Source organism: Tiliqua scincoides, chromosome 9 (genome assembly GCF_035046505.1).
Source record: "Tiliqua scincoides isolate rTilSci1 chromosome 9, rTilSci1.hap2, whole genome shotgun sequence".
NCBI lineage: Eukaryota > Metazoa > Chordata > Lepidosauria > Squamata > Scincidae > Tiliqua > Tiliqua scincoides.
This window is the reverse complement of record NC_089829.1, coordinates 9,927,976-9,953,272: the sequence shown is the minus strand read 5'-3', so window position 1 is coordinate 9,953,272 and position 25,297 is coordinate 9,927,976. Positions and strand designations below refer to the sequence as shown.

General features: G+C 47.2%; 2 protein-coding genes across 2 annotated transcripts; one reads left to right on the top strand and one right to left on the bottom strand.

The window, feature by feature from the left end:
- Positions 1 to 2,026: 2,026 nt before the first annotated feature.
- CASP9 (caspase 9) lies at positions 2,027 to 15,659 on the top strand. The gene is made up of 10 exons (XM_066637416.1): positions 2,027 to 2,205; positions 5,926 to 6,139; positions 8,567 to 8,685; positions 8,775 to 8,966; positions 10,103 to 10,279; positions 11,408 to 11,497; positions 12,239 to 12,386; positions 13,232 to 13,411; positions 14,034 to 14,143; positions 14,857 to 15,659. Exons 1-10 carry the CDS (start codon positions 2,074 to 2,076, stop codon positions 14,947 to 14,949), a joined length of 1,455 nt encoding a protein of 484 aa, XP_066493513.1. The 5' UTR covers positions 2,027 to 2,073; the 3' UTR covers positions 14,950 to 15,659.
- Positions 15,660 to 16,252: 593 nt separating this feature from the next.
- LOC136660289 (chymotrypsin-like elastase family member 2A) lies at positions 16,253 to 22,561 on the bottom strand. The gene is made up of 7 exons (XM_066637415.1): positions 22,519 to 22,561; positions 20,676 to 20,764; positions 20,187 to 20,284; positions 19,661 to 19,789; positions 18,997 to 19,133; positions 17,985 to 18,130; positions 16,253 to 16,447 (listed from the first exon to the last, which is right to left on the bottom strand). Exons 1-7 carry the CDS (start codon positions 22,559 to 22,561, stop codon positions 16,253 to 16,255), a joined length of 837 nt encoding a protein of 278 aa, XP_066493512.1.
- Between the last annotated feature and the right edge of the window lie 2,736 nt (positions 22,562 to 25,297).

Sequence of the window (25,297 nt, the reverse complement as noted above, 5' to 3'; positions counted from 1 at the left end):
CCACAAAGGCCCCCCAGGTGCCTGAGGGAGCACCAAGACCCCTGTGCCCTGGACTGGTGTGTGCAGCCCTCCTCGCCCAGAAGGCTCACACACCCCTTCCACCCCAATAGTGTCCTGGATTAGTCTCTGGTGGCTCAAGGATGGCGGGCAGGGCTCTGCCCCAAGGAGCTTACAGTCTCCAGAGGGATTCATGGAGGAAGTGGAGGGGGGTATAAAAGGAAGACCCTGCAGTTACTTCATGCGCATGGACTGAAAAGGCCACCCTAGGCAAGCTGATCGGGGCAGCTTGATTTCATAAGGAGAGCCCCAAGGGCTGGATCAGGCCAAGGGCCCATCTAGTGCAGCCTCCTGCATCTCACAGGGGCCCGCCAGACACCTCGGGGAGCACACATGAAGTCATCGCTACATCCTGTGGCAAGGAGTTCCACAGACTAATGACACATGCATAACAACACAAGACTAAGAGTTAGCGCCAGAATGTTTAGCAGGAATGTATAAGAAGAGCCCCAAGAGCTGGATCAGGCCAAGGGTCCATCTAGTCCAGCCTCTTGCATCTCACAGGGGCCCACAAGATGCCTCAGGGCCCAGTCCTATCCAGATTTCCAGCAACAGTGCAGCCCCTAGGTGAAGGAACAAACATTCCCTTACCTTGAGGAGGCCTCTGTGACCACCCCACCACTGCAGTGGATGCCTCATTGGCATGGCCACATCAGTGCTGGAAACTTGGATAGGACTGGGCCCTGAATCTCCTCACATACCCCCAAGCAGGGGGGACAGCAATCCCCCCAAGTCAAGTCACACACTTTTTCTTTTGGTCAGCCTGACCTAGAAGTCATCATTATTCTGCAAAATAATTCTAAAGGAGCCTTCAGCATGAAACTACTGGGCTAGAATTTATGAGCAAGTTTGACATGCTAAGAAGCACTTAGACGGCCATGCTACCCACACATCCTTGAGAGTAAGCCCCATTGATTATAATGTGACTTACTTCTGAGTAGTTATGAATAGGATTGGGCTCTAGGGCTGCCATCCTATCCACACTTCCCTGAGAGTAAGTCCCATTGACTATAATATGTGACTTACTTCTGAGTAGACATGCATAGAATTGGGCTCTAGGGCTGCCATCCTATCCACACTTCCCTGGGAGTAAGCCCCATTGACTAAAATGTGACTTACTTCTGAGTAGACATGCCTAGGCTTGGGCTGTCAGTCAGTACCAAGTTTTTGTTTGGCTGTTGTCTTTTTGAAAAGCTTGGGAGCTCCATAGGGATTATTGTCCCTGTACTGCAGATGGGAAAGACTGACAGCCCCATCCTATCCACACTTTCCTGGGAGTAAGTACCATTGACTCTAATGGAACTTACTTCTGAGTAGACATGCATAGGATTGGGCTCTGAGAGCGCAATCCTAGGCAAGTCTGCTCAGAAGTCAAGTCCCTTGTGCTCAATAGGACTTGTTGTTGGCATCCTTCAGTCTCAGAAGACTATGGTGTCACGCTCTGAATGGTGGTTCTGGAACAAAGTGTCCTGTCCAGTGCGCGAAGCCTGGGTAAAGTAGGTATGGAGGATAGGCTGTTACCCATGCAGCAAATCCCCCCTCTCCACGTCGCTGAAATGGTCCAATGGAAAGGCAGAGGCCAATATGTTGGTTCCAGCGGCGTCACAGGAGTTGCCAGAACGTGACTGTGTTCAGCCATGAACTGCCTCAGGGACTCCGGCTCCGGATTTTGCCTCGAGGTTGACTCCTGAAGCCTTTTCCATAACTGGATGTAGCCACAAGGCAGTGGAGGTTTGGGATCAGAGTTTTCCTTCTCTCAGATGAGCTGCCTTCCCAGGCTGACGAGTCCCATCTACCCGGTGGCTGTTTAGTCGCCTCTTACAACAAGTACAGCCAAACTGAGGGCCTATTCTTATCCCCAGCCCCCATAGGACTGGCTCCCTGGAAAAGATTGCCCAGATGCCCTTTTATGGGCTGTGACGTCAGAGGCGGGGCCCAAGGGGGCGTCTCTCTCTCTGAGCCCGGAAGAAGCAGCGCTGGGGGTGTTCCCTGCTCCTACCTTGCCCTGGTGGGGCGATGGAGGAGGAGCAGCGGCGGGTGTTGCAGCGCAACCGGCTGCGCCTGGTGCAGGAGATGCGAGTGGAGCCACTCTGGGATCTGCTGGTGCAGCAGGGAATCTTCAGCCAGGACATGACCGAGGAGATCCAGGTGGGGCTTTGTTCTGGATGGGGCTGCCCTCTCCTGTTGGCAAAGTGCAGGAACTAAGGCTGCGATCCTCTCCATGCTTACCTGGGAGCAAGACCCATTCACTACAGTGGGATTTACTTCTGAGTAGACATGCCTAGGATTGGGCTCATCCTAGCCACGTCTACTCAAAAGTCAATCCCATTATAGTCGAAGGGTCTTACAAGACCCTTATAAATAGATGGTAAGGCCACACCTGGAGTATTGTGTCCAGTTCTAGTCGCCGCATCTCAAAAAAGGCATAGTGGAAATGGAAAAGGTGGAAAAGAGAGCAACTAGGATGATTACTCGGCTGGGGCACCTTCCTTATGAGGGAAGGCTACGGCTTTTGGGGCTCTTCAGCCTAGAAAAGAGACGCCTGAGGGGGGACTTGATTGAGACATACAAAATTATGCAGGGGATGGACTGAGTGGATAGGGAGATGCTCTTTACACTCTCACATAACACCAGAACCAGGGGACATCCGCTAAAATTGAGTGTTGGGAGAGTTAGAACAGACAAAAGAAAATACTTCTTTACTCAGCGTGTTGTTGGTCTGTGGAACTCCTTGCCACAGGATGTGGTGATGGCATCTGGTCTGGACAGGTGCCAAGGGGATTGGACAAGTTTCTGGAGGAAAAATCCATTACGGGTCATAAGCCATGATGTGTATGTGCAACCTCCTGATTTTAGAAATGGGCTATGTCAGAATGCCAGGTGCAGGGGAGGGCACTGGGAAGCAGGTTGTGTCTGTTGTCTGATGTGCTCCCTGGGGCATTTGGTGGGCCGCTGTGAGATACAGGAAGCTGGACTAGATGGGCCTATGGCCTGATCCAGTGAGGCTGTTCTTATCTCTTATGTCTTAGCTTGCTGAACTGCTGCCTAGTGGCCATTCTTTCCCATGGCTGTCAGGAGCATGGATCTGTGGCTTTATTTTTCCACTGAGATTGAGAATTCTTTGGGGCAGGGTCCCGCCTCTCTTGATTATATCATTCTGTGAACTATCACATACGTGACCAACACCATGTCAGTGACAGGGCTGTCATGTGGGGAAGACTTCTTTAATTCATCAATGTACTTTCCACATAGTTGTGTGCAAACCCAAATCCCCTGAAGAAAATGCTGCCTTCTCACATGCATGGGCTGCAGCAGGCACCATCTTAAAAGAGGCATTCCCTCCTCTCTCTCTCTCTCTCTCTCTCTCTCTCTCTCTCATGCAGGAGGGAATGCCTCCCTTCTAAGCTGGCACTTCTAATCACTGTAAGGGCATTGAAAATAAAATTGGATAGCAAAATTTGAACAATTTCATATTTATCTACATATTTTGATGTTTCTTTACTGATTTTGTTGCAAGGATTTCAAAAATGCCGCTATTGTTGGCATAGCATCATTAGTTTAGCCATAATTTATGCTCTACAATTGTATCGGACGATCTATATTATAGTGCATTTAAGGGAATACCTCTGTCAACAAGGCTCTGTCAGCTGACAGCATTTGTGCTCCAGCTCCATTGAATTGGGACCATCCTGGTGTCCTCACATTCTCCTTTGCCTGGCCTGACCAGCAGCCAAGGCACGTCTGCCTACTCGCAAGCAAACATGACCATTAAGCTGCTTCGCTTTCCTTAGGGCTGGGAGGGAGGGACCTTCTCCCTTTTGTGTTTTTGGGGGCTGCATTCATTGGATCATTACCATTCTGATGTCCTTGGAGTCCTCTCAGCCTGCCCTTTCCAATGGACTATGGCAAGTATGCCTACTCGGGAGTAAATGCGGCCACGTGGCTTCGTTTCCGGTTCAATAGGAGAGAGGTTCAACTGGGAGAGAGGCAGGGACCTCCTTCTCCTTTTTGTGTTTTTGGGAGCTGCATTCATTGGATCGGGACCATTCTTGTGTTTTTGGATTCCTCTCCACCTGCCCTTTTAATGCACTAAGGCAAGTTTGCCTACTCACGAGTAAATGCACGATACAGCTCACTTTCCAAAGGGATCCATTCATTTTTGTCTTCTGGTTTTTTGGCCATAACCTTTGAAGGAAAGGAGCTATTTCAATTCTGTTTTTTACATTGCACTCCGCTGGACATTCCGCATCCAACGGCGTATGGCATGATGGGGTAGCTCCTGAAGCCGCGAAGTTAGTGCGTCCTCCCTCCAGGGCACGTCACCCCCCCGGCGCGTCACCTGGTGCGGCCCCCACCTCCTGCACCCCCTTAGCGTTGCCAGTGGGTCTTATTCCCAGGTAAGTGTGGCTAGAATTGCAGCCTTAGGGCTTAATCCTTTACAATTTCCTGTGCAGGTGCAGCTGTGCCAATGGGGCATGCACTGCATCTTGTGGTGGGACGGCAGTCACAGATGCCTCCTTAAGGTATGGGAACATTTGTTCCCTTACTATGGGGCCCCTAGTGATCTCACACACAAACACACACATGTGTGGACCTCATCCCATTCAGGCTATGATAATAGCAAACTTTAAATTTCTTCATCTCTTATTTCTGCTTTAGAGACTCCTTAGAAGATCTGGTTCCTTTCATCCCAAAACTCTTAGAAGTAGGTTCAAAACAAAATGTATCAAAAAAAATTTTAAGGATTTAAAATAGTTCTGTAAATATGAAAGGTATATTAGAGTGTTGTTAAGCTCTGTGTTTACAAGTAGGTCCCACCAGTCGGAATTACTCCCATGGCAACCCTGCAGAGGATTGTAGCCTTAATAATGCAAAGTGAGCTACATGCTCTTCTCAGGTAGCTCTTCGGAAAGGTGAGGGCCAGCCCTAGACATGGTGTCCCTAGGCAAACTTCTCAGTCTCCTAGAGAGGCAGATGTGAAGTATCTACTTGGTTAAAGTCCCCTTGAAAAATATTGGCTTCTTAAAAGCACTGCCAGTAACAAACCCCTTCCCCAGGTCCCTGGAGGATGAGGAATAGGGTTGCTGCAAACTTTTCTTATGTTGCTCAATACTATATATTTATACCCAGCCTTTGTGAAAGCAGGTGAATCCAACCGAGCAAATCTGCAGGCAGTGCCAAGGACCATGACACGACAGCAGGAAAGAGTCCGACTCCTTGTACTGGAGGCAGTGTGCTAAATGCCCTCTTTTCATGTCCCTCCTGCCTCTCCCACTCTGTTCCCATTTTCTGAATTCAAATCCAGCAAACAGAAGGAATGCGGAGGACTCCTTCACACTTCAGTTTTGTTCCTTCTTCCATTTCAAATTCAGGGAACCGGTGAGGGGTGGTTGGAGGCCCATGTCCCACCAAGTAAAACCAGGTGGCATTTGGTTTGCTGCTGCAGGTGCCAGGAGGGCTTGACTGGCCCTCCGTGTACCAGTGAGGCAAGGTACCAAGCAGTGGCTGAAAGAGAAGAGATGCCGCTGGTCCCAGTGTATGGTGTCAAGCAAGAGGACAGTGCAGTTCTCAGTGATGGTGATTGGGGCAAGGAACTCAAATTAGTGCTACCAATGAAAGTGACTGTGAACCACTGTGAAATATAGGTGTGGCCAGCTCCTCAGCTGAAGACGATGGCTGTTTGTTCTGGGTGAGGCTACTCTGAAGACTACTCTAGATATGCCATTGTTAATTCACCTTTTTCTCACTTTCTTCCCCAATATGTGTGTGCTTGGATTTTAAAACACAAAGGCATGAGGAATCTTGCTTTCCCCCTGCGCTTTCGAGAGAGCCCAAAAAGGAATAGTTTTGTTTGTTTGTTGTCTCCAGAGAGCAGGGACTCGGAGAGACCAGGCTAGACAGCTGGTCACAGACCTGCAGACCCGAGGAAAACGAGCATTCCCTGCTTTCATTTGGTGCCTCCAAGAAACTGGACAGAACGACCTGGCAGCATTGCTGCATGGGGGCTGTGATCAGCCACAGTTGCATCCAGCTGACATAAGACCAGTGGAAGTCCATGTGCATCCTGGACAGCGCAACCCAGGTATGTACTGGTTGGGCTATGCGCAGATCTTGCAAGACCCCTCAGGCTCACCTGTGCACATAGATCCTCCCACGCCATTTGGCACTTTGGGCAGTAGGCGCTTTCCATCATACTCAGTCAATTGCAGCAGCCTTGGCTTGATCCCATGATGGGTTGATGACCATTAGATCTTCAATGAAGGTCTTTTTCCATGTGATCTTTGGACATCCTGGTTTTCACTTCCTCTTATATGGAGTATGCACGCATATGGAAGAAAAAATGTACTTGAAATTTTGAAACTGTTGTACAAAAAAGAGGGGAAAACGCAAAGGCCCAAACATCTAAGGGCCCAATCGTATCCAATTTTCCAGCACCGGTGCAGCGGCAATACAATACCAAGGTAAGGGAACAAATGTTCCCATACCTTAAGGAGGCCTCTGTGACTACCTCCCTATCACAGGATGTCGTGCATGCCCCATTGGCACAGCTGCACCGGTGCTGGAAAACTGGATAGGATTGAGCCCTAATACATTAAATCAGGGGTTCTCAAAGTTCTCCCCGTCACGACCCACCTGTTCTTTGGCCAAGGAGGATGCTGTAGTCTACTTCCTTCTCTGGCAATAAGTTGCTTCTGGTTCATGAACCCAGAAGTAAACCGGAAGTGACTTTCTGGCTGCTTCTGGAGGCCTGCAGAGACCCAGGGCTGCCTCCAATTGCATCTAGAGGGCTCCAGTGTGGAGCTGACCAGATGCAAGGGCAGGTGGGAGGGCCCAACTCAGGACCCACCTGAAACTGGGTAACAACCCACAGTTTGAGAATCCCTGCATTAAATGACTGGGCATATTGTCTGCAAGCATCTATAACAGCAATTTTCAAGCAGTGTGCCAGGGTACTTTGATGTGCCATGAATGGTTTGCAGGTGTGCTGCTGGAATTTGGAGGAGGGTCATTTATTAGTAGGGTCATTGGGGGATGTGAGTCCCCCACCAGCAGCATGGTGCTTCTTATCACTTATCAAAAAGCGAATGATGTGCCTTGACCATTTTTGCACCCTGTCAGTATTTGTTGAGATGAAAAACGTTGAAAACCACTGATTTATAATATAGTGCTATCACTGTGACTACACTGGTCTAATATACTGTCTCAGGGTCTGAGTCTTTGGTCCAAATCTAAGGCGTTTCCAATCTGGATTTCAATGCTGGGTAGACAGACAGAGGTAGGGGCGTATGGTGGAAGCTACAGCCAACAGGGAAGGAATATGTAACATTTGTACAGCTCTCTCCCGAAAGAGATCAAGTAAGCTTTTCAACACATTAAGTGAATTGTGAAAGCCCTCAGAGACTTCTGTTTCAGACGGCTTTTAGTTCTTTGGGTTGAAATGGTTTTTTCTGCTATTATCCATTTTTGATTTGCTGATTTTTTTAAACTTGTCCAGGTGTTTGTTATGTCAGTCCTGAAAAATGCATTGATATTTTTTAACATTTGACAGCCCAATCCTGTCCAACTTTCCAGCACCGGTGCAACCACAATGCAGCCCTGGGGTAAGAGAACAAATGTTCCCATGCGTTAAGGAGGCCTCTGTGACTGCTGCCCCACCACAAGATGCAGTGCATACGCCATAAGCACTGCGGCACTGGAAAATTGGATATTTTGGGGTCCTGAGTGAGGTATAAAGAAGTCCAACCAATCAATTCATTGACATGTACTTAGGCTTGGTTATGGTAGTACTAAAGGAAGGAGACCAAAATGGGGTTTCAGGAGGGGTTTGAGAGAGGTGGCATGATCAGGTGATCTGGAAGGGACCACCTAGGCAACAAGGGGAATGAGGCAGTCAGTTGGATCATCCAAAAATGCTAAAATTGAAAAGGGAAGAGCAAGAGTGTCTGCCATTTTTCAACCTTTGCAGTCAAAATATGTCCAACAAATTGGAATGTCGGGGTCCAGTTTTAATGTTTTAGAGTAGTAATGTGTCAGTTCTTTGATGAGCATTGCATATACTTGCAAACTGTTACCCTGCACATGCCCGATCTTGTCTGATATCGGAAGCTAAGCAGGGTCAGGCCTGGTTAGTACTTGGATGGGAGACCGCCTGGGAATACTGGGTGCTGTAGGCTTATACCATAGTCTTTCGAGACTGAAGGCTGCTAACCATACTTGCAAACAAAATGCCCAATAATGTATGTGTGGGTTGACATTTGATGTTTGTTTTGTTAATGAGTAGCAATCAGGGTACCTAACCTAATTTGATCCTGCATTTGTCAAAAATACTATTGGTTTGGCAATAGTAACGCATTACATAACAAATTGTACTTGACAGAGGGTAATGCATCCTTGAGTACTGAGCCCCAGCGCCTGAGTTAGGCACCCAGCAGTGCATGTGGGGTCTTGGCTTCACAAACTGGAGGTTTCAGAAATCTTGCTGAAAAATAGCGGCCTTTTATTCTTACAGGTGTTGGGACTTCTGAATATTTGCCTCCTCCAGCCCAAGTGGTGAATGAGAGATTCTCAGGACCAGCCCATGATGTTGTCGCCACTCGGGGTAAGAAATCTGCACATCTCCCACCTGATGTGAGTCAGCTTTGTGGATAGGATTGCCCTCTTTAAAATATGTGCCCTGCCTTTCCATTAAAAATGCTTAAAGTATCTTATAACAAGAGGCAGCAGGAAACAGTAAGATGATAAAAACATGCATGCTTGGTGGAGATGGATTGATACCCCTCTGCATGTCACAGAATTGGAGTCTTAACTCCATTGAATTAAACACTGTGCCTGAACTGGCACCTCCTTTTTGCTTCTCACATTGTTTTCTAGGCTCTGGTGAGGAAGCATCTCAGAGGGACCCAGAAATGGTAAGTTTGTTGTCTTAATACGCATCCCTGAGTTCACACCCAAACCAGTGTGCCATGCTTGAAATTCTGGGGCTTCATCAATCAGTTTTCCCCCACTGCAATCCTATGCACACTTTGTCAGAAGTGACAGTGTAATCCTAGGCAATTGAACTCAGAAGTAAGTCTCACTGTGTTCAGTTCCCTGTGTTCACACTTACCCCAAGAAAGTGTGTATAGGATTTCAGCCTCAGTCTCACGGGATTTACTTTTGATTATGCTGTTAAATATATGAAAGCCACTTATTCTTCGCATGCCCCACCTTGTCAAACTGACCTTAAATAACTCAGGTCTTACTGGCATGTTTGTAATCTAAGTACAGTCCTGCTAGATTAGGTCAAATTAAGGCTAGCATCCTGCCTCCCACAGTGGCCAGGAGCATGTCTACAGGAACAGTGCAAGTAGGATCTGAAGACAACAGCCCTTCTAAGCACCGGTTGTGACCTCTAATTCAGAGGTGTACTCTGACCATGGAGGTTCCATTTAGCCATCAAGGCTTCAAGTCAGTACTAGACCTCTTCCTCCTCCCTGAATTTTTCTAATCTAAGCTAGTGGCCGTCACCACATCTGGAGGATTCCCTAAAGTTGTTGTGTGTTGATGTGATGAGCAAGTTCCTTTTGTCTGCCCCAAACCTCAGTTTTATTGGATGTCCCAAGGGGGGAAAAATGGTGTCGTCGTCCTGGTGTGGGACTTAGACCTGCGATTCAGGTCTAAAATCCAGGTTCAAATCCCTGCTCAACCACAAGGCTTCCTGGGTGCCCTTGGACCAGTCACTGTCGCCTGTCTCACAGGGTTGTTGTGAAGGGAAGGAACCATGTACACCATGCTGAGCTCCTTAGAAGAAGGGTGGTTCAAAAAATGTGAAAAACTCCATTTACTCCATTTACTCCATTTAAATCTCCATTTACTCTATCCATACCATAATTGTGTCATTTCCTGTTTCTCATTTTCTCTTTCAGTTGTGTTTTCTCCCTTTTCCAACCTGAACCTAGTTGAATGAATTGCATAATTTAAATTCTGGTCATTGGTTTTCTCTCTTTTTGGGTTTTCTTAATAAGCAGACTTGTTTAAATCTGATTTTTTTTTCACGGATTGACAGGTTTATACCATGAAAACAGACCCATGCGGTTGCTGCCTGATCATCAACAATGTGATGTTCAGCAAAAACTCGGGCCTGTCTACCCGCACTGGGTCCGACATAGATTGCAAGAGACTGGAGAGGCGCTTCAGATCGTTGCACTTTGAAGTCTTGACTCGGAGAGATCTTAAGGCTGAGGTTAGTCAGAGAAATGCATCCTGGAATATGGAGCTGACCTGTGACCTTGCAGGACCTGCAGCTGCACTGGGGTATAGTCAGAGGTTAGGTAGTGGAGTGGAGCTCTGGGATGTCTCCTGCAGCAAGAGCTGTTGATATCATCAGCTGGAACACTCAGACACTGCCTTTGAAAAATTTTTCAAAGGACTGTTGTTGAGAAGCATCAGGCTCGGCTGGTGGCAAATTGATAAATGTGCCTAAGGGCACATCTACTCATTTAGCCCATTGTCTTTCCCAAAGATGGCCTGTGAAGATAGCATATGGCTCATGTTATATTAAGGCTGCAATGTTATGCAAATATACTTGGGAGTAAGTCCTGTTGCACACAGTGGGATTTATTTCTGAGTAAATGTGCACCCTCGTATACATTTTGTAGTTAGGTGGGAAAGTTTACATTCCATTTTTCAGTTTTTAAAAATGTTCAAAATATTTGTCTTAAAATTGTCACTCCTCCTGGAGTGACGATAGTGCCAGGAGGTTTTGGCCGATTCGGAGCAGCACAGCAACATGAGAGGGAGCAGTTGGGGGTCCCTGGGCTCATTGCACCTGCCCAGCAATACCAGCACCTGAAATCTCCCTTCTGCACAGATAAGAATAAGTTTTCCCAAGGCAGCAAATCTCTGCATGTATGTGTGCCATTATTCAAATGGCAGCATTTGGATTGGGGTAGGGGTTGAGAGTCTCAACCCCTACCCCAATCCAAATTCTGGGGGGAATTTGGATGGGAGAATTGTACACAGTGATTGTCTAAGCATCCCCCAAAGCTGTGCATGTGTCCAATCTTCTGGTCACTTTTTCCTCTTGAGGAAGCCAACTGTATTTGGTCCAGTTTTCTATACCTTGGAGATCTCGCTTGTGATTGAGAATTCCCAGAGGAATGACGCATTGTGGTGAGAATCTCAACCCCACAGCTCCTTCCTACATAAACAGACAGGAGTTGGACAGGTCGAGGAGGGTGAAGCAGGCTTCAAGTGTTTGTTTCTTTCAGTCACATGTTGCTGACATTTGGGGTTGGTTGAGTAAGAATGAAGGGGTGACGGGTCTTAAGGAGGATGTTTTATAACCCAAGATCTTTACAAATGTCTGTAGGAAATTATCCGGGAGTTGCAGAGCCTGGCAAGGCGGGATCACACCTCCTTGGACTGCTGCCTAGTGGTTATTCTTTCCCATGGCTGTCAGGTACATGGATCTGTGGCTTCATTTTTTCCTACTGAGATTGGGAATTCCTTGGGGCAGGGACCCGTCTCTCTTGATCCTATCATTCTGTGAACCGTTAAGTATGTGACTGACATATCACTAACAGGGCTGCTGTGTGGTGAAGACCTCTTTAGTTGATTCATCAATGTACTCTGCATATAGTTGCATGGGAGAAATCCCAGTGTGCTCAAGAAAATGCGCCCTCCTTATACGCATGGACTGCAGCAGGTACAGTCTTAGAAGAGACATTCCCTCCTCTCTCTTTGTCTCATGCAAGGAGGGAATGCCTCTTTTCTAAACTGGCAGTTTGATGAAATTGTATTACAGATAGTGAAACATGCTTAAAAATTTGTTGACTGATTAATTGTGGAACCTTCATCCTCTACCAAAATGTTGTATTCATGATTTAAACATGAATTCAGGCATTCCCAACAGTGCACTCCTGGGATTGCGCTCACCGAGAGGACGTATGGTGGCATCTGCCTTTCCACTTGCTGGGGATGCTACCTTCTCCTACCTCTCCTTCCAACACCCTCCAACCTGTTCCCTAGCTTCCACAGCAGGAAGTCTGGAGAGCAGAGGGCAGAGTGTTCCCCTCTCCTGACTGACCCTCCTAGACAGCACTGGAGGACAATATAGAAGAAGGATAGTGTTGGCAGAAGAACCCTTTGCCTCTTGACACCCACTGTCACTTGAGTGGCATTGCTGCCTTTCTTCTTATAGAACAGCCACATCCAGTTCCCTGGTGGAATCTACGGAACAGACGGGAGGCCCATTCCAGTGGAAAGAATTGTCAGCTACTTCAATGGATACCACTGCCCTAGCCTAAGGGGGAAACCCAAGCTCTTCTTCATTCAGGCTTGTGGAGGAGGTGAGCATGGCCCCATAAAGCTCCAGGCCCCCCCTACCCCCAAAGCCAGTATTTTGTGTACCTCGTCCTTATATATTCTTGTCTGGAACAAAGCTGAATTCAGCAGTACGTGTACATTGTGCAAATTAAGAAAATGTGCGTTTAAGATGTTTAGGGTCTGAATCACTTTTTTCAATGATAAAATTTAACAAATTATATATGTTGAAAAGAAAAACAAACAATAAATATATTGTCTGCTTTATTCTTGATGTTTTGGAATGACAATCACATGCCCTGTAAAAACACTAACTTGTATCTATTGCTGTCATTCTTGTTGCCTTCTCTCCTGCTATCTTTTGTAAATGCATTTCTTTCTTCAATTAAAAATATTGATGTTTAGGAATGAACCAAAAGCTCACTTTGCTGACTTCGTTAAGTTTTCAAGTACCTTGATAAGCATTTATTTGCAAGTGACAAAGCTACAGCAGAAGACTTGCACACTTGCAAATTCACTTTCCTTTTGAGAGTATGAAGTGTGTTTTGGTCTCTGAATGACCCCCGCCCCTTCTCAGACAACCACGCTTATTTTAATGCTGACAGAGCTAAAATTCCCAATACATTTCCTTGGAAGTATGTTGGATTAATGATAAATGCTTGAAAGTGTTCAGGAGCAGGGATTAGAGTTCGACTGGAATGGGCCATGCTGTGATTTAAGGATAAATGAGCTCTTGCACTGTGGGAGGAGGAAAAGGAAATTAGAGGATAAATTTACCCGAGTCCTCTCATCTTCCAGCAACAAGAAAGGTGCAGTTGTGCTGCTTTTGTGGTTCATGCATACATTTGAGTGTGTGTGTTTGCTTTTGTAGAGCAAAAGGACCGGGGGTTTGAAGTGGATTCTGATTCTTCTACTGGTAAACCTTCTGGAAGTACTCTAGAGCCGGATGCAACTCCCTTCCAGACTGCAGGGGGCACCTCAGATGAGACAGATGCTGTCGCCAGCTTGCCCACCCCTAGCGACATCTTGGTGTCATATTCAACTTTTCCAGGTGAGCAACAGCAGGGTGAGGAGGTGACCCAGCCACACCGCTTCTGCTGGGGAAGCAATTCTTTGGATTGACAGCCGCTCTCAGGTTCAAAACTAACCCACACGTGGTCCATCACACTAGGGACATGGAAACTCTGCAGGGTACTGAAGCCCCTAGCATCCCCTGGAAATCTTATTCTGGTTGGGTTCAGGCAGCAGGTTGGGAGTAGGCTCCGTTCTCCATCCACACGCTTTCGCAGCTCCTCCTCCCGCTTCCTGATTTTGAAAAGGAAGAGGGGTGAAGCAGGATGAAGCAGGAAGAGGAGAATGAAGCAGAAATGTGGGTGAGAGGGCATTCTCTCTTCTCCCTCTTCTGTTCTGACCCCCTCCAGATCAGGGTGGGGGCAACATTAGTGAGCTGTCTTGGGCCGATCTTTTTTGGCTTCGGAAATGTCCGCAGTCAGATCTGTCAAGCAGTCATTTCCAGCCAGGAGAGCCATCGGATGCTTTTATTGCAACATGAGGGCTGAAGTTCTTGGACAACTCATCTTTGTGTCCCATTCTGAGGTTTCCTGGGCTCTTGCTTGATTTGTAGCAATCTGCACAGGCCTGGCTGCTTTCTCAGAGCCTTTTCTTCATCTTAGGTTTTGTGTCCTGGAGGGATAAGGAGAGTGGCTCCTGGTATGTCGAAACCCTGGACCAGGTGCTGGAGAAGCATGCCCATTCTGAAGACCTGCAGAACATGCTGCTGAGGGTAAACTTTGTCTCTATCGCACACACCCCACACACCTTCCCAGTGCCTCAAGGGATCATTGGCAGGCTCATTTCCTGGTTGTATCTTGCACTGTCCTGCTTTTTCCTACTTCATACCCAAGCTCAGAGCCCTCATGTTGCTTAGGAAGCTCCCTTCTGCTGAGTCTGATCCTTGATCCAACTCAAAATTGCCTGCACTGACTGGCAGTGGCTTTCCAGGGCTTCAGGCAGGGAAGTGTCTCTCCTAGTCCTACCTGCTCATTGTTGCTCACCGCACTTGTTGCTGGTCTATTTCAAGGTGTGGGCTTTGACTTTAAAGCCCTTGAATGGCTTGAGTTCAGGTATTTGTTGACTGACTAATTGTGGCACCTTCTTCATCTCCTGGGATCTTTTCTGGTGCTGTATGCTGGTTGATGTAGGGATTAGGAGGGTTATCAGTTAATTATTGAATTTATTTCTATAGTGTCTTATTATACTTTTAATACGTTGTGGGCCTTCTAAGAGGGGAGTGATCTGGAGGTCACTCCAACAACCAGACAGTGCCAGGAAGGTGGCCATCTGACAACCAGAGCGAAACCCCCAGTGGCAAGTGGCAGTTGCATTACATCAGTTGAGCTTATTTACAAAAAGTAGTTGGCCAGGTGCAAGATGCATCCACTGTCTGTGTGTGAGAGCACAGCTTCATGGCACGGTCTTTTCTGCCCCCCCCCACAGGTGTCATACACTGTTTCTACCAAAGGGAAGTACAAGCAGATGCCAGGCTGCTTTAACTTTCTCCGTAAGCGCTTCTTCTTTGTTGCCAAATGAACACCTGACCTCGGAGGGCTCGGCTTGGATGCAGGGATGGATCTGACAAAGATGTCCAGAGTTTGGGATGCTACCTAAGTGGATCAGATGAATTTGCTGTCTTGTCACAGTAACAAAATCCACCCACCCCACTTGACGAGACTCCTCTCTTCCTCCACTGGAATTCTTGAAGTGCAAGTTTCCTAATCTGTGCTATCTTGGGGTACATGGAAAAGTCTCACATCAATCCCAAAAATGGTGCCTGAGAGTTTCTCTGCAGCTGGTACCTGCTCTCTGCCTCTCGCTGTCCACCAGCAGCTTAAGCATCCCTTCATGAGAAATGGTCTGTAGACTCTCAAGTTTCAGTCCCAGTGTTCTTTATTACATTGCTGGGATTTCATTGGTACTACATATTTAAAGCAATTTGAATCTGATTTCATTTTCAGACCTTTCTTTCTCTGCCACCTCTTCTGCCTTAAGGAATTATAAAAAGGGCAAGAGTGCCTACATCACACCTTAGAGGTGCCCATCTCCTCCTTCCTAAAACTACAGTGTGCAAAACCAGGTCCAGGAAGCCATAATAATTAATCCTGCATAAGTTTTCCAGTGTAGACAGGCATCTGCATTAAAAAAAAAAAATTAAAAATCCAGTGTTTTGTTGGAGAGGGGGAATGTGTTTTGCCTATTTTCTATTGATGTTTTGTAATATTAAATCTTCTCATATTTACACATATTCTGTCTTGTGGTTATTTCTTTAAACTTTATAGCAGGACCTATATGGGTTCTTCCAATCTGCTCAAGGGTGGAAATGAATAGAATCTGAAAAGTGCAGAATTCCACATCTTGGTAATTTCACCTTTTGGTTTCTTTACAAGAAGTTGCTAGTTCTCCAGTCTAGTGAACCAGTGAAGAGACAGCACAATGCCTCTGAATAATTCCTGGGATAATTCCTGGCTGCTTTATTTACAATTCTTGTTTACAGTTTCACAAACTGATTCTATTCAGGTAATGTCAAGAGCAGCTTCTCAGTGTTTTGGGTACATCTTCAATTAATACGTTGCCATCGTCTACAGAGAAAGAAGAAAGAAAAGGTGGTGAAGATGTCAGATTTCATCTCGCTCACAAAACAGATTAGTTTCGGGGCCATGGATGTTTGTAATCCATTCTTCTTTAGAAACATAGCAGATATTTTTAAACTTCAGAATTCAAAGCCAATGTTGGATGAGAATTTCAGAAGCACCTGCTGAAAAGGAGAGCTCTTCCCATCTCTTCTGCCCTTCCAAAGATTTGGTATCTATAAGTATGCTCTTGTGCCTCATCCATTTTAAGTAGCAAGCACTGTCCAGGTGGCACAAGATGTATTGCATACCTGAGCAATCCAGTCGTTGAAAGCGGAGACCCGAGTGAAAACGGAAGGCTTGCGGTAGTAGTTGCAGCCAAGAGAGGAGCCAAAGCTGACCACGCCATGAACCTCCCACTTGCCGTTAACTTTGCAGTTGAGTGGACCACCCGAGTCCCCCTGTAAGCAATCAAACAGAATTTGATTTTGCTTTGGAAGGAAATGCCCCTGGATACCCAAGTACTGGAAATTTTTTTGACTGTGATGAATGGGGGACGACCAGGATACTCAGGGATTTAAGTCTGGCTGGTTTGACCAGGAAATCCTCCTACACCAAGATTGTGTTTCAACAATGTCACTAAGCAAGCCCTGGCCAAACTAACCCCTGACCCCTCAGTTTGGATGGCAGTGATAGCACCCAGCGAAAGTGGTGCTGCTGCTGTACTGTCTTCAAGAAAGCCATATTCCCCTGTGCCACAAGTTGTCATGGCTGCAGATGACTTTAAAGCAGGATCAGACAAATGTATGGCATGGGAGAGCATGATCAATGGGAATTAGGTTTGGTAGTGGAATTAATGCAGGTGTATTAATTCCACTCCTGATGCAGTGTATCTCTGATGATCATCTGCTGGGAGAAAAGGATTTTGGCCTCCATTTTTACTGTACAAGTCATTTCTCAAAATAAATTGGGTACAAAACACTCCCTTGTAGAAAGCACTTTACATTTCAAATTGGTTTCGATGTTTTACTGTTGATGGGACAGAATTTTGAAAAGCTGTGGGAGCAATCCAAAGAGCACCCGAGGCTGTTGCATGTCCCCTGCACTGGCCTCCCCATGTTGCAAAAGGGCCATAGGGTGAGTCAAGAGGCTGGGGCAGGGGACTTGCGACAGCCTCTGAAGGCTGAATGCGGCCCCAGTAATACCAGTGGAGGGTAAGTATGTGCCAGTGGTGGGCTGACAGCATGGGGGGCCTGGGGAGGATGTGGAGAGACATTGCAGGGGCGTTCCAGAGCAGGGGGAGGGAGGGCAGGGGGCATGTGGGTTTATGGGTGGGGTGGGCTGGGCCCAGAAGGGGGGGTGGAGTCAGGAACTAGAACTTATGCCGAATTCTAACACCACCACCCCCACTTCTTGGGCAGCCCAGCCTTAGTGCCGGGCTGCTCAAATCTGCCCTACCTCTTCCCATTTGGTCTGCTGCCATGTTACCCAGGAGAAGGGGAGTTGATTCCCCTTGACCCGGATTGTATTGCAGTCAGCCTCAACTCTGTGCTGGACACAGCACAGGCCAGCTAGCCTGCCTGTTCCAGTGCAGGATGGGATTGGGCTACAAATAGAACAAAAGAGAAGCCCTGCAGCATCAGAGTGAGGATCCCTTTAATTTGGTAAACTGCTTCTCACAGTGGTCCTCTAGATGCTTTTGAGAAACCTGCTCACATAATGAAAACACACAGTGCCCAAACCATCCCTCTGCCTGGCCAGGAGGCCTTTCTGCATTGCTGCTGATTTCAAAGCAGTGCTGAATCTTGCATTGAGACTTTCCTTAAGGGAAACCGAAGGGGAGAGCAAGAGGTGCACAGTCATCACAGTGGCCATTGCCACACCTTGTGGTGAACAAGATCAGGTTATAAATTATTCACTGTGCATCTGTTTCCTTAGCATCACTTAGTCCACTTGTAAAATTGGACTTCTTTCACGCTTAAGCCTGCTGGTACTTACATTGCAGCTGGAAATTACACCATCTCCACCCGCACAGACCATGTTGGTTTTCACGGTGCTGCCCCACCAAGAAGACTGGGAGCAGGTGGCGTGATTCACCACGAGGAGACGGCCTTGCTGCAGGATATCTGGCAAAGGACCATTGGCTGGGAAGTACCAAAAGCAAGAGGGCTTATGATGGAACAGAACCAACAAGGGAGCCTTGAGAGTGAGAGAATTTTGACCTTTCAGTTCTTGATTAAGGACGCCTGCCTTGTCTGAATGTTTGACTAAAGACTTTATTCTTGACACAGTGGATGGTATTGGGTGGGCCCTGGACATGACACCTCCCCCTTCTGGGCTCAGAGGTGTGGACCCGTAATGGGAGCCATGATAACCAAATCCACTGGCAGGCCATTTTTGCACTAGAAACAGAGCTGAGTCCTTGGGTCCTCTGTCTCAAAACCTCTTAAAAGAGACTTCTGGTGACAGCAGAAGGACCAGAGTCTATGAATTGAGTGATTGTCAGCTGTTTCATGGTGCAGTTACAGGAAAAGTGGAAAACTTTTCAGTACCAATAATCAACATCCCCTCCCACAAAGAGAACATTTGTGCAGCAGCTTGTTGGGTTACCACTTTCTGGTTTTCAGCCTAAGATTTGGGTTCAAGAGCAAGGCTGGCTTGAGCCTTCCCAGCTTGACAGATGGTGCCCCGAATGTGATGTCCCATAACCTGCTGGTGCTTCGACCGCTGCTGTTCCTTCCTCCACTCCCTGGACTTGAAAAGGAAGTGAAAGAGGAAGTGTGGAGGGGGGGGAAGTAAATGGAGAATGCTTGGAATGCCTTCCACTCTCTTCTACTCCACACTTCCTCTTCTGCTCTGTTCCCAACTCCTTTTTCAAATGTATGAAATGGGAGTGGAGGCAGGCTTCCCTCCTACGTCTCCACTAATCCATGGCCAGAAGTGATTGCATCAGTCTCATGAATGGGCCAGCTGCCAGAATCGCCACGAGAAATCAGCAAAGCATACTTACTGATCAGCCTTCCCCAGCCTGTTACATAACAAGCAAAGTTGTTTGCCAAGATGCTGTTGGCTGGTGGGAGACACGCGGGCTGAATCTTGTCGCTCAGAGTGACGTGCGTGGAAAGTTTGATCAGTGCAATGTCGTTCCTGGTTTAACAGGGAGAGAAGAAAGACCGATCGGAAAAGTGAAGAGCTGTGTGCTAGCTGCCTGGTTTACCAGCATCACTGTCCCTCTCTTGGGGAGAGGAGGAGAAGTGGATGCAGTTGTCACATTTGGCAGAGGAAGAGCGGTGGGCTCGATGTCTTCTGTGCATGTTCTCTTCTGCTCCAAGCGGAGGCATAGCAGAAGTGGGTGGGCAGAAGAGGTGACCACCTTTGCCAAGTCTGAAGCACCTGTCTCAATCGGCCTCATGGACAGGTCAGCCCTGCACGCACCGGCTTTGGAAACTGCGTGTTGAGTCTGAATCAACAACTCGATTGCTCGTGCCCGTGTATAGGGCACAAAGCTCAGGCATGCGCACTCAGCATGCACCTGACATTTGCTCAGAATGTTGTGAACTTTCATCCAGACATTTCTGATATGTAGCCTAGAGTTTTATAAAGAGGCTTCCCTGCCTGGTCAGTTGGCCACTTTAGTTTCTCGTATTTTGCTCAAGAAGGAGCTCTCACATTACCCATTGGAAACCCTGCTGGAGTCCCACTTGGGATGAACGATGATCTTCTCTGGCGCAATAGCTACTGATCCCGACTCACTGACTGCGAGGTTGTTCTTGCCGAGGTACACACGATAGGTTCGAGAAGAACTGGAGAAAGGGAGAAAGCAGAGGGTGACCAGGCAGGCAGTGCAATCCACACACAGGTTTCTGCAGGCAAATCATCTGCATTGCCATCCAAGCTCCTGCAATCGCAGCAATTAAGCACCAAATTTGCTCCAGTCCACATAGCTCTGTGTACTGTTTCATCTTTGCTGAGAGGTGCATGCCCAGATGCAACAGAAACAAAAGGGGTCCAAGGGAGAAGGTGAGTTCACTGTGACTCCAAAACATTCTATGGCTACAGCAGTGTATGGGAAAGAAATATTGGCTTGGCAATGACTGGAAGCTCTTGTGCCATCTATTGTCCTGTCTTAGAAGAAGAGAGTTCTAGAGGGGGACAGAACTGCCACAGCAGCATTTTGTTTGTGGCCCAGGCAGGACCTACCTGATGCAGTGAGCGGCCGTCATGACCCAGTTGGTTGCGATAAGGGTCCCTCCACACGTGTGACGCCAACTGCCACTGGAAGAGTACTGGAGGGAGGCCTGGAAAGGAGATGCAAGCCACATGCTGTGTGCCTACAGCAGCCATTTTCAACCTTTTTCATCCCGTGGCACACTGCCAAGGTGCTAAAATTGTCTAGGCTCGCTCGCTCATTTTAAACCCCAATATGTTGCATGCGCGCAGCGGGTGACATTAGACGTTTGAAAATTGTCAGTATGAGAAACCAGGTTCCCCTCCCTAAGCTAAAGGACTCAAGACTGCAATCCTATCCACACTTAAATGGGAGTAGGCCCCACTGACTATAGTGGGACTTAATTCTGAGTAGACATGCATAGGGTTGGGCTCTCAGCTAGCAAGACAAAACAGAGAACTCGTGCCTGTGCTGGGGAAGCAGACCATTCATCTGAGAGCAGTAGTAAGAAAGCCACTTACCTGCCAGGGCCAGCTGTTAGGTTTGGCATCCTCTCCTCCAACAACTCTGGATACTGCGGGGGCATAGACTGGGACCCCACAACTGAAAGCTGCAAGGAGCACATTGTTTTAGGAGTCTTCATAGCAGACCAATGGCCGTAGAGTGAGCCACATGCTTGGTTTCCTACATGTGACCACAGATATATTTTTGCAGGCAAGCAGGCATGCTCCTTGGCTACACAAAATGGCACCCTCTCCCAAGGACCTTTTCCAGCTGTTAATGGTCTTTGATGACTGGTGGGCACTGTATGTCACTAGAATCAAGTGGTGGAGGCAGGGTTAAAAGGAACAGGTTTTTGGGGGGTTTTTTTTTAGAGTCTCAGTGAGTTGGATATGCAGAGCGGTCAAAACAAGATGAAATAGCAGATGCTCAGTGGAAAAAACAATAAATGATCAAGTTTTTTGTAGATATGGTGTCCTTTATTTATTTATTAGAATTTATATCTTGCCTTTCCACTAAGTGTTCAAGACTGGTAACAACGTACTAGTAAAACACTAGAGCAATAAAAATTGATGCATACAAAGATAATTTGTATGTATTATATAGGAACTGCTGGTTTCTGTCCTTTTGCAGCTTGTGTCTCAGGCCAAACCAGATGTGACATTACAAGCATATTTGTTTCTCTGTCTCAGTTTCATTTTTCACCCTGTAAAAGTGGTTCTCTTTCATTCATTCATTCATTAAATGCATGATATTTCAGTCACTTTGCATTTAGTCTCAAGTTCCTTGCTAGCTCTCCAATCCTGAATCAATGGTCAGCTATGAGTTACATCAGCATTTAAGTACAGAGACGACTGAAATGATGGGGGTTGCAATTGTCTAAAGCAGGGGTGTCCAAAGTTTTTGGCTGGAGGGCCACATCATCTCTCTGACACTGTGTCGGGGGGCCGGAGGGAAAAAAAGAATTAATTTACATTTAAAATTTGAGTAAATTTGCATAAGTTTACATAAATGAATATATTAAAGATGAACTTATATGAATGAATGAAGGTCTTGCAATAGCTCAATGCCTATAAAAGGCCTTGCACAAAGCAAGGATGAACTTTCCTTTGCTGTCTCTGATGCATCACAGACATGAAACAGCAAGCAGTGGAGGGAGAACTCATCCCACAGCTCACATGAGAGGTCAAACTGTCGTCCTCATGCTGAGAGCAGTTGCTTCGGGCCAGTGCGGGCTCCAGCAGATCTCCGGAGGGCCAGAGGCTCATTGGAAACTGGGGGCTCCCTGAGGGCCGCATTGAGAAGCCTCGAGGGCCGCATGTGGCCCCAGGGCCGGGGTTTGGGCACCCCTGGTCTAAAGCAGTGAAGGCACGTTTGTCCTGCCAAATAGCAGGGAACAGATCATGCATGAGAATAAAGAAAAATAAAAGCACATGAAACAGGACAACCAGATAGGTACTCACTCGAGCAGGACACAGGAACAGAGACGGAATTAATGACACATCTGATTTGAGCCTGCATATTCCATACTCTTAACCCGGCATCAATCAGAATGAACTGAACTACCGAACTACCTTGGCCATTAATGCAAACACACAGGTTGCTTTGCTGAATCAGATCAAAGGTCTAGGATTGTAAGAGGGGGGCAGAGAGTTGCCCCTGAGACCACCCATGTTATTTACCCCTGGGTCTCAGACACTCACATAACATCTGCACATGTTCGCTAATCATCGACTGGTCTCGCTTCTTCCATAAATTTGTCTAATCTTTTAAAAATGTTCTATGACCATCCCCATATCCTGGATAATAAATTCCATAATACACAAAGGCACGTTCTTTACTTATCATACATCTAAACCGTACCCCCAGAGGCCAATGCCAGAACAGCCAAGAGGACCCCGATCATTGTTGAGCGTGTCTCTGTCCAAAACCAGTGCTCCTGTCCAACAGCCTTATATTTCAGGAGATACAGCCCAGGAGTATGTCATCACCAATGGGCATGGTTCTGCACGGAGCCTGATTCCGTTCCAATGGAAAGAATAGTGATAGACACCTTTCTGACTCATTCCTTCCACAATCTGTGCCAAAACGCTGATAGTGGCACAGACACACCTGCCTGTTCTCCCACTCCTCAGGATTTTGCCTCAAGATTGCAGCAGCTCTTGACAGCCACCTTCCCAGGGAAGCCCCTGAGCTGTCAATCTGTGAAGAGTGTGGGAATTAAGAAATGCTACCTGACCTCAGGTGTGAAATGGACTAACCAGCATATATTTATGTATACAGCCAGTTATTGATTTAGCACCATCAATACGCATAGCTCTTGACAGAGTCCTTGCCCCAAGGTGCCTGCAATCAAAACTTTTGGCTCTGAGGGAGGTGACAATGCAATGACGGGCTGCATTCAGAGAGGCACAGAATCCTGGTCAAGAGATGTCACAATTCCACCCTGTTCTGCACTCGTCAGAACTTACTTGGAAAACTGCATCCAGTTCTGGGCATCATATATTAAGAAAGTCTTTGATCAAGTGGAGCAGTTTATAGGAAGGCAACTACAGCTGTAATCCTATATGCACCTTGCTGGGAATCAGCCCCTTTGAACACTGTGGGACTTACTTCTAAGTATACATGCATAGGATTTCACTGTAAGACGGTGCAGGGTCTGGAAACCCAGTTGCATGAGAAATGGTTAAAGGAGCTGCGTATGTTTTGCCTGGAAAAGAAAAAACTAGCAGTCCAGTCCTAACTAAATCCCCTGATGCTGTCTTGCTAGAGGAGTGTGTGTTGTATCCTGCTGGGAGGGGGTAGTTCCAGAGGCTTCCTCGGGATAAACCTCCACTCCTTCAATAGGTCTACTTAGAACTGCACTGGTTTTTGGTTGGCGCAACTTTGAGTAGACCTGGGTATGTGGATTAAGGCCTGGAAGGGGGATAGGATAGTGGCAGAACCTTTCCTGCCTTCTTACCGCCCTTGATACCCCCTTCTCCACTCCACCCCTGCCCCAATCATCCCCCTCCCTGCCCGGTTCTGCCAACCCAGTGCCTACCCCCTCATACCAATTTACCAGTTCCAGAGCATCTTTGAAGATTTCTGTCATGCAGCTCCCATCACCCATTGGTGGTTTTCAGCAGTAGCCCAGTTGAGCACAACCGCATGTTGCATTTTACAATGCTGGGAAGGTTGCTGCGGCACCGGAACATGAGTTACAAAAGCACCACAACCTGTTAGGATTGGGTCCTAAGGGGGATATGATAGTCTTCTTCAATGGTCTGGCAGGCTGTTGCACAGAAAAATGGGAGGACTTGCCCTGTGTGGCTCCCAAGGGTAAGACCAGAACCAGTGGGATGAAACTACAGGGAAGTAAACTGAAGTTGGGCAGGAGGAAACATTTTCTAACAGTGAACACTGTTCGGTACTAGAACAGTCTGCCTTTTTCAATTGTGGACTGTCTCTTGCTGGAGGTTTTCAAGCAGAGTCGGGATAAACACTTGTCAGGGATGCTAAAGCAGTTGCCTGCATTGTGCAGGGGGTTGGACTAGATGACCTCCCAGAACCCATGAGCAAAGGAAAAAGAGGGGAGGAAACACAGCAAGGAAAGTGGATTTTGGAGACAGTTTTGAAGACAGAGAATGACAGTGGTGGTACCATGCTGGAGTCCATGGGTGGGCACTTCCAGACGTAATGCTTTGTGGGATTGTCATGCTTTGTTCATTCACTCTTTATGGGTAGAGGGACTTGACATGATATCATCACCTGTCCATTTCCCTCCTGTATTTTGCCCATGCTGAAATTGTCAAGTTGCCTAAGTGTAGAAAAATCAGCTGCTTTAAGGAGAGCTGGACAGCAGCTCAGTGAGCACAAGTAGTGACTGCTATGAGTGTGTCTTTGTTGAGGTGTGCAAGCCCAGCGACAAGAGACCACAACAGAAAGGGCCAGGGGGAGGCTCAGTCTTGAATCCCCAAAACAAACTCTATTCACTGCAGCGCAAAAGGAGCACTGCAGTTCCATTGGTGACTGCAAGTTGGCAACAAGGAAAAGCTTGTGCTCAGGGAGCATGTCCTGGCTACCTCTCTCAGTGACTTCCTTGAAAATAGCCACAGTGCATGTTGAAGGTGGATATTCCCATTTGAGAAAAAGGAAACCTTTGGGCAATGAACTTGCATAGCCCCAGAATGAAAAGGAAACCAGGCTGGGATGTTTGCAGCTCTGTGGGAATCCTGCAGATGGAGTTAAGGAAAGCGATCATCAGCCCTATAACAACATACCTTTGCCTGAGACCTTGAAAAGCTGCTGCCAATCCAAATATTGGAGCTGGGGTGTCCTCCATCCCTGGGTCACAAGAGGAGAATGCACACAGGATCTGTTTTTCCCACAGAAGTCTAGCCCAGGAGTGTAGCAGCGCAAGATGCTGCTTAGGGGAGCACCCAAGGCTTTTGGGGGCCTTGGTGCTTGGTGGGAGACACACAACACTGTATCTTGTTGCCTGAAGGAGAGTGCTAAAGCAGAAACACTTTGAGGGTTTGAAAATTAGAACTGAAGCTGCAAAGAGTTAGAGCAATGAATAAAACAACAGACATGTATAGAAGCGAGATGCAGAAGGAAGGCTGCTGGGATTCAGCCTTCTCTGGCTTTTATTCCCTCTCAA

What these genes read in the sequence shown, in the direction of transcription:
- CASP9 (XM_066637416.1), top strand. Translation starts at nt 2,074, where the DNA reads ATGGAGGAGGAGCAGCGGCGGGTGTTGCAGCGCAACCGGCTGCGCCTG. An exon ending in CTCAGAGGGACCCAGAAATG is followed by an intron (nt 8,967 to 10,102) that starts GTAAGTTTGTTG and finishes ACGGATTGACAG; the next exon opens with GTTTATACCATGAAAACAGA. An exon ending in CATTCAGGCTTGTGGAGGAG is followed by an intron (nt 12,387 to 13,231) that starts GTGAGCATGGCC and finishes TTGCTTTTGTAG; the next exon opens with AGCAAAAGGACCGGGGGTTT.
- LOC136660289 (XM_066637415.1), bottom strand. Translation starts at nt 22,561, where the DNA reads ATGATCGGGGTCCTCTTGGCTGTTCTGGCATTGGCCTCTGGGG. An exon ending in TCTGGCATTGGCCTCTGGGG is followed by an intron (nt 20,765 to 22,518) that starts GTACGGTTTAGA and finishes TGCTCCTTGCAG; the next exon opens with CTTTCAGTTGTGGGGTCCCA. An exon ending in GTGTAATTTCCAGCTGCAAT is followed by an intron (nt 16,448 to 17,984) that starts GTAAGTACCAGC and finishes GATTGCTTACAG; the next exon opens with GGGGACTCGGGTGGTCCACT.